Source organism: Cornus florida, unplaced genomic scaffold, assembly GCF_030987335.1.
Source record: "Cornus florida cultivar Cherokee Brave unplaced genomic scaffold, ASM3098733v1 CherokeeBrave_3.0.0_Hap2_Chr05, whole genome shotgun sequence".
Taxonomy (NCBI): domain Eukaryota; kingdom Viridiplantae; phylum Streptophyta; class Magnoliopsida; order Cornales; family Cornaceae; genus Cornus; species Cornus florida.
The window spans coordinates 91,772,873-91,781,587 of NW_026775575.1; the positions used below are offsets into that span (position 1 = coordinate 91,772,873).

General features: G+C 36.6%; 1 protein-coding gene across 1 annotated transcript; it reads right to left on the reverse strand.

Annotated features, from left to right (window-relative positions):
• Window positions 1–3,717: 3,717 nt before the first annotated feature.
• LOC132307610 (probable leucine-rich repeat receptor-like serine/threonine-protein kinase At3g14840) lies at window positions 3,718–6,810 on the reverse strand. Its single transcript, XM_059805420.1, has 6 exons — window positions 6,242–6,810; window positions 5,750–5,868; window positions 5,422–5,632; window positions 5,059–5,296; window positions 4,714–4,864; window positions 3,718–4,301 (listed from the first exon to the last, which is right to left on the reverse strand). The coding sequence occupies exons 1-6, from the start codon at window positions 6,249–6,251 to the stop codon at window positions 3,933–3,935; spliced, it is 1,098 nt and encodes a 365-aa protein (XP_059661403.1). The 5' UTR covers window positions 6,252–6,810; the 3' UTR covers window positions 3,718–3,932.
• Between the last annotated feature and the right edge of the window lie 1,905 nt (window positions 6,811–8,715).

Here is an 8,715-nt window from a genome sequence, read left to right on the forward strand (position 1 = left end):
GAGTAAACGGCGTGAAGAGCAGCGGCGAGCAAGGAACAGAGAATGAGAAGAATCTGACCAACGGCGAGCACTGTTCTGTGGTGTGGCGAGCAAGTAGTATATCGAGGCTGGCGATGCAGTGGACTGAGAGGTGGAGCGGCAGCTCAGGTGGCGGCGGAGGGACATGGACATGGAGTTTCCGGCAACCCACCACCGCACCACTGCCCAAGCCATTCAACAGACCCCAATTTCTAATTTGAGGTCTGCCATTTCGAAACTCTAATTTGATTTCTTCAATTTTGAAACTCCAATTTTGATGGTTACAACTTCTAATTCTTCTACCAACAATCACTACCCTCGAATCTATCATCCAAATCTCCTTTGAAGAGAATCGGAAAGATGGGAGGCCGAGGCCTCTGATCTCCCGCCATGGCGTGAAATGGTGGTTTCTTCCTAACTTCCCCTCTGTATTCTTGAAGCCATCTTGGATAGAGGTTGAACGACATGGTAGTTCGTGGTCGGCGTTGGGGGGGGGGGGGGGGGGGGGGGGGGAGGGAGGGAGGGTAGGGATGAGTAAAAAAAAAAAAAAGAGAGGGTATTTTAGGTAACAAATTAAAATAAACCGATCAATTTCATATTTTTTAAAAAAATTTTAAGACTTTGATTTCATTAAATGTGTGCGTGTCATACTTTCGTCGGTTGGCAGGGTATCTCCGGGTGCAAATATATATATATATATATATATATCTGATCTAGATTGAGGAAGGATAGCTGCTTCACGTTTACAATTTAAGGGTGTAAATTGGGAAGAGCTAAAAATGAGATGAAATGAAATGCTACAATAATGGATGTGGTGAGAAAGGGTAGGAGTGAGAGTGATCGATCAAGTAGGGTTTGAATAATTGAGCTAATATAACCGAAAAGACGCACCGAAGACTTACGTCTTTGAGTTCTCAGAGGAAGAACTCTGAAAAATCGATACATCATTTTGTTTGCGTCTGTTAATGATTAGTCGGGACGGATCCAAATAATTTTTTCGCATCATGTAACCATTATTTTCATATTCACACAAAGAAATGAAAGAAAGAAGTGGTTAGGTGTGAATAACCCTAATGACCAATTCCTACATAGGAGAGTGGAGAGGTATTAAGTTCAATTTTCCACATAAATCTGTAACACATTGAATTTGAAGGCAATGACTGAAAACTGATTGCCGACTTCTTCACATTTAAATTTGAGCTCACAGTCAACCTTGGTTAGCTGGCTTTATAAGTGACACGTGTATATATATATATATATATATAATGGTACAGCAAATTCACGCATTTTTACCCATGGATTCAACATCTCTCTCTCTTTGAGGATGCATGGAGAAGTTATATCATTGCACTATAGGCCTTTAAATAGTGACTAGTATATATAAGTAGTGAAGTTATTGACAAGTCCTACTCTTATTTATTTATTTTTTTTTTTGAAAAAAAAACCATCCATTTGTGTTATCAGAGAGATGGAATACATTGAATTTTGTAGTAGAAGCATTATTTGGTTTTCTAGCCAACTAATAAAGTTTGATCGATTATATTTAAACAAATATTTGGAGAACCTAAGCAAAAGAATAGATACCCTAGCAATGTTAAGACATTTGTAGTTCTGATCAAATTGCCGAAAGTCTCTATTCAACTTCATCAATTGGATTTGAGTCACTGGCGGATCCAGGTGGGCTCAAGCCCACTTCCAAATAAAAAAAATAAAAAAAAAATACTATACTTAATTTTAGGCTTGCCCAAAAAAAAAAAAAATTATTAATATTAACCCACTCTATTAATAATTCCTAGATCTGCCTTGGATGTAATCCATCTCATGATAAACCCTCTCATCCAACAATCACCATTTTAATAATTGTCTAACTAGTATCGTCTGCTAGAAAATGAAATATACAGATTGAAAATTCTGGAATTCATATTAGCAAGAGATACAAATCTCTGAAGTGATTGTCTTTGAAGGATAGATGTTGGAATAAATCCACTTAGCCCAAGTTGTCAAAGCTATTTTGTAAGCTTCCATGCGATCATGCCCCACATGCATCTGAAGATGCAAGAAATTTTCCCTCTGAAATTAGAAAGAACAATTCTAGAAGCTTCATAACTAACTTCTTGCAATGGCTGATCTTTTGGGCTCTTCTTGATTATGGGCTCAAATCCTTTAATCTTAAATCGGGCTTCCCATTTGATTTTCCTGTCCTGGGTTTGACTAATGAAGATTTGGTCCAGAACGGTTGTCCTTATCTAACCTATTCTTAGCCATCTGGATCGTACCCGACCCAGGTCATTTTTGGTATTTTCATCTGTCCTCGTAATCTCTCCCTAATTAATTAGGGTGAGATTATCAAAAGGACACAATCATGACATGACAGCTCGAAGTGATGACGTGGGGAAGCGAATGGTTGGTTCAGAGACCCATGTTTTGAGATTTGCTGCACCATCTTCAACTCAGCTCATTGAATGTTGAACCATTTTTACTTTAAAAATCCCAACCTCTTGTTTTTTTGCCTTTCTTCAACCTTTCTCATCTCCATCTTCTAGTGTCATCCCCTCCGATTATTTCTGTCACTCACCTGTACTTTCCGGCGGGCTTCCTTTGCTTTCTCCGGCGAGTTTTTTTTTTCCTTTGCTATTTCGACTTTCGCTTCATTACCAGGTACTTTGCACATTCTTCTTTTCAAGGTTAGTCCCTTCCCCTTGCTGCTCTCTTTTAGAAGAAACAAAAAGAAGTTTACACATAAAAATTTCCTCCCCTTTTCAAATGGCTCCCCTTGATTTGGATTCTATTCGTTCAAAGAACAATATCCTAAACGACGTCTCCCTTAGGGTTTATCTTGCAAATCTGGATGAGAGCACCGGTGAGGGTCTCCTTCCTGGGGAGATTCTCTTCTCGGCTCTTCATTTGAATGTAATCAGATTTCCCTTACACCCGTTCTTTTGTTATGTCTTCAGCAAATTAGGGCTTTCCCCTTTTCAGGTTAACCCTAACTTCTTTAGGGCGATATCGGTACTTTTAATTTTGAATCGTGATAGGGGTTTTGGTTTAGATATCATATACCTTCTCCTTTGTTATTAACCACGTGTCCCAGGAATTGCCCCGAGCCCACGCCGAACGAACACTTGGTTGGATTTAGCTTCATTCCATACCTCCTCAATACACCGAACACATTGTGCAGATGCCCTAAGTGATCGTCCTTCTTCTTGCTCTTTACCACCATGTCATCAATATAAGTTTCCACGGTTTTTCCCGTCTGATTTTTGAAAATCTTACTGACCAACCTTTGGTAAGTGGCCCTAGCATTCTTCAATCCGAACGGCATGACCTTATAGCAATAGGTTCCTCGTTCAGTTACAAAAGAAGTCTTGTCCTCATCGTTCGGATCCATTGGGATTTGATTGTATCCTGAGTATGCATCTAGAAACACTTATATTGTGAATTATGCTAAGTAACATAAAATGAGAATGGGAGTACGAAAGTAACAAAATTTAAGTCATACACAATAAAAAAGAGAGCGAGAGCGCACACGGAGCGTGAGAACAACAACCATTTAGAAGCACTGTTTGACTTAGCTTATCAACTATATAAAATAGTAATTAAGTAGCTGGGAAATGTGATTTAAATAAAAATTCATGATAAATGTTTTCCAAGAAAAATATATTTGAAGAAAACGCATAGCTTTTGTTTTAGCCACAAACGGAAAAGGAAAAACAAGCAGTGTCAATTACATGGTGGTAACAAATATATTTTAAAAAGATCGCTCAACAGCCATTCATAATAATAACAATAATACAAAGAAAGCATCCCAAAAGACCAAAACGAAGGACCAATGTTTTTTTTATACAATGTTTCAGAAGCATTATGCGTTAGGATAAACAAGATGATAATCAGTCAAGACAACATGTACCATTTGTCTAATTTCTGTTTGACAAATAATCAGAATTCAGATTGACCGGGTAGAGATCAGCGGTATATGTAGAAGAGGCAGTCCATGGCCCATCAACTGACATACTCATGTCAGTTTCATGGTTGTGTTGGTACACATCTTTCATTTCCTTGACATTCATGGCGCTACTTGGAGCACTTGGAATCAACTCCTGAGCAATTGCTCTACCTTCGAGCATGCTGACCACTGAAGACATGGTAGGTCTAACTGCTGGTGTGACATCAGTACACAGCAGAGCTATTTTAATCATCCCCATCACCTCTTCTTTGTTGAAGTCTGGTCCCAACCTCGGATCGACTAGCTCCAGCAGATCCCCCTTCTCCTTCAATTCAAGTGCCTAGGAAAAATATAAAATTGCTATCTTAGAATTCAAGTATGATTCGAAGTAAAGGGTACCAAACCTCTCTGTCTCAATGAAAATGAAATAAAAACTTTCCCAGTGTTGAACAAAGAGCATATCATTGTGATTTCAGTACTTAGTATACTACTTAGCCAAAGTTTCACATGATATGAAATGAATGTGAATTATCAGCCAGCCAGTTTCGTACAAAGCGATATTCATCTTTGAAGAACTAATATATGTTACAATGAATAATATTAAACTTCTTGCAATGCACATGCATGAGGTTAATGGCCAGTTATTTTAGAAGCATTTTCTTTATCTGCTTTGTTTAAGCAACAAACACGGCTTAAAATATATTGACAATAAAAAACAAGTAGAAACAATAGGTGCAAGAAAATGAAATTACCCAATCAAGAAGGTTAAAGCATTCCTCCTTTGAACTGTAGCTGGTGTTATTCCTCCCACTGACAATTTCCAATGTGACAACTCCAAAACTATAAACATCTGCTTTGTCAGTCAGGTAACCCCGCATTGCATATTCAGGTGCCATATATCCGCTGTAAAGTCATAAATCGTATCACATTCTCTTTGAGATATATATGTTGTCAAAAATGTTATTCTTACCAGATGAAATATAACTAATACTTGGCGTACGTTTCAAAGAAGGGATCAGTATATATGTGAGTAAAGAAATCTGAGTGAAAATAATGGCAGTAATAGCTCTGACTATGAATTAGAGCAGGTGACTCACTAAGTTCCAGCAACCCGAGTGCTTATGTGGGTATTGTCCTCTTCATCAAGTTTGGCCAAACCAAAATCAGATATCTTAGGGTTAAGATCCTTATCAAGCAGCACGTTGGTGGCCTTGATATCTCTATGGACGATCTTTAGTCTCGATTCTTCATGGAGATAAGCCAAACCTCTAGCTATACCAATGCAGATCTTTTGCCTAGTTGGCCAATCCAATTTCAACTGGAATTCTTCTGGGCCTTCAAATCATCAAGTACATAAACATAACTAATCAGCTAAAGCATACATGTATAAATAATGTCTGTCTGTCTATCTGTGGTCTGATACCAAAAGCAATAAAGCAAAGCATGTGTTTTAAGTTTACCCAATAAAGCACGAAAAAGACTGTTATTTTCCATGTACTCGTATACTAGCAACAATTGATTTTCTTCAATACAGCACCCATAGAGCTTTACAAGATGAGGGTGCTGCAATGCAGAAATCATGCCTATTTCATTCAAAAATTCACGGTTTCCTTGCTTCGATTTGGAGGAAAGCTGCTTCACAGCAATTCTAGTGCCATCTGAAAAAAGTCCCTTCATTTAAAAAAAAAAAAAGAAAAGAAAAGATTTTCGCATTAAATTTTCTTTTTTAAGGAAAGAGCATCACTATTATAGCTTAAAACATTACAATGATAATGAAAGTAATCCTACCTTGTAGACAGGGCCAAAACCACCCTCTCCAATCTTATTAGCAGCATCAAAATTGTTTGTGGCAGCTTTTATTTGTCGCAAGGAAAATGAACCAGTCGGTAGGTCAAGACGCTTCAGATCTGTGAAAGAAATTGAGTTAGATAAGTAGTATGTCTATAAAACCGGCATTTCTAACATTTTAAAACAGGTATTTACACTAGATCCAGATATCTGTGCCTAAAAGAGAACCAAGCCGTTGCTGCAGCACCAAGTGTTAAACAGACTGATATCCAAACAAAAAAGTTTCATAAAAAAATTATTGTTCAAGTGTTGAAATGTACAGAGGCATCCATATACCGTCGCACAGCACTCATAATGACAAAACTATATATAAAACATAACAAACAAAGTCATTTAGCTTCCTCATAAAGGAAGAATATGATGATGATGATGATATTTAAAATTACTATTTCTCATAAATATCAGGGGCTTGCCTAAATGGTTTGCAAATACCTTGATCCATTGTATCATTCAGTCGCAGGCAGCCTTTCCACCAAAGGATTCCCAGAATCAGGAAGGTAATGGATGCAACAACTGCAACCACAATTCCAGCCACAGCGCCTGCTGATAAACTTTTTCCATGTTCTGATAATGGAACAAATTCAGCTTGCGGAAACAGAGAAATATAAAGATAATTTTGTTCTCCTTTTATTGTTACTATTTCACAATATTAAGATATTGTATATGATATTAAGATAAAAACCAAAAATACTCCTTGTGAAAATTCCCATTTTGTTCTTCCAAAAAAACAGTACTGTAGTGTCTGACCATGTGAATCAATTTCCTCTCTTGTACTGAATTTCCTCTCTTACAATCAGTACGTTACATGTGAAAGTAAACTTGAAATCGTATTGTGGAAAGTATGGGGCAGTTCCCAACCATGACAAAAAGTATACAACTCACCACGATCCACAGAAATAGCTGAAATTAGAGGACCATATACACCTTTAACAGGGATATCTGTTGTCCCTTTTCCAGCCCAGTAGAAGCGGATTTCCACCGTACCATTAGTGACTTCTGCAGGAAATTTTTTTACGACTTCTTTACCAACACCACCCGCTTCACTTTCAATATTGAAATCCTTCAGCACCGGCTCTCGCTGCAAAAATTTAATTAAATACAACTGTAGTTTATATGCTGTGACAAGGGCTTAGATTTCGATCAGTTTGATATTAATATAGAAGCAGGTGAAACTCAAATTACAGTCCAAAAACTGAATTGTTTCAAATAATAATAATAATAATAATAATAAAGAAGAAGAAGAAAATCTTGAATTTGGCATGGTGAAGATGAAAAATCTAAATGGCCCAAAGTAGATAAAATAAAATAAAATAAAATCTTTTAGTAGATGATCACTTTTTATTTTATAGATAACGGCCTCTTATCGATCTCATTAACATCAAGAGTGTCGCAACTGTATCAGATAAATAGTAGATGATCACTTCTTCTACCAATTGTTGATAAGAAAAAAAATGTGAAAATCTACCTGAAGGTAAATGTCAAATATGCGCCTTCCAAGACTGGAATAGTTTTTGTCATCAGTAAACCTGATCTCTGCAAAGTGAAGCCCTACTGTGTAGTTTCCATTTTGCAGACAGAATCCATAGTAAGTCAGGGAGAGGGGAGAAATTCTTGCATTCTTGTACAACTCGGGATTTTTCATAGAGAGTTTATAAGTACTTGTCATTGTAAAGTATTTGGCAATTTCGGAGTTGTCCAAGAAGTGACCAGTGCTGCTAAATGCCCATTTCGTTCCACTCTGGAAGAACGATGATGGTCCACCTGGATCTGTATCACCTTCATAGGTGTTTTTATCGACAGTTTCTTCTCCTCCACAATTTATATGGAGAGAAGGGTATAGAGCTGAGACCAAAAAAATAAGTTTATTAGTCACCAGCACGCGCGCGCGCACAGAGAGAAACAAAAAGTAAACTCCCCCCCTAAATTTATCCACCTTCTCAATCTAACTCAGTTGAAACTGTCGGGAAACGGGCTAGTTTTAAAAACTTTTCGAGGGATTTTAATTCATAAATCTTGATTCATCACATAGAGACAAGTTTTATGCAATAATAAAACATGATGTATCATTCTATTAAAAGATTGAAAACTTACATCAAAACCTTAGATCTCTCCTCTAAAGTGAATGTTCTCACTTATTGTAGATCCCTTTTGCTAGACACCTTTTCCATGGATCTCCATCTTCTTGGTAATAGTCTTGCCTTTAGGAATCACTCATAAGCCTCCATGAATGACCTTGGAAAACTAGGCTTGTGGGAGCCTCCACTAGATGAGAACACTAACCCTAATTTTCTAGAGAGAGAAAATTTTTCCTTTTTCCTTCTTCCAAAAATCACCCCTAAAATATACATAGACCATGTATATTTATAGGTAACATAAAAATAAAGAAAAGGAAATAACAAGTACTACTCAATCTCTAATTCATATGTCTCAAATCTAATATGATTCCAATATCAAGTTGGGCTATGAGTGAGAATCCATTGGGCCCATTATTTTATTGGTTACAATGAATTAATAATTGGCCCGTCCATAGACCCAATTCAATTAATTCATAAATTAATTTCTACTCTACTAAAAGAAATTAATTGAACTCCAATTAAATAATAAATAACCTCTAAATCAATATTGCACTTTGACCCCTCTATGCATAATTAGTTATCGGATAAATAAAGCCATCAATCCGACTACTTAATTAATATATTTATTTTGGTACCATTGATTATTTCTGACCCGATCACAATAAAATATTTGTTTGACAAAAATAATAATTTAATAAATAAATATATAATAAATAATTTTGTCTAAAACCACACGAAGGCCTTCGAATTTACTTTGTGATCAACCATAATCAAGACAAAATAAATACAAGTAGCAATGATGCAAATATTGAAAATATAACCCTCTAACTA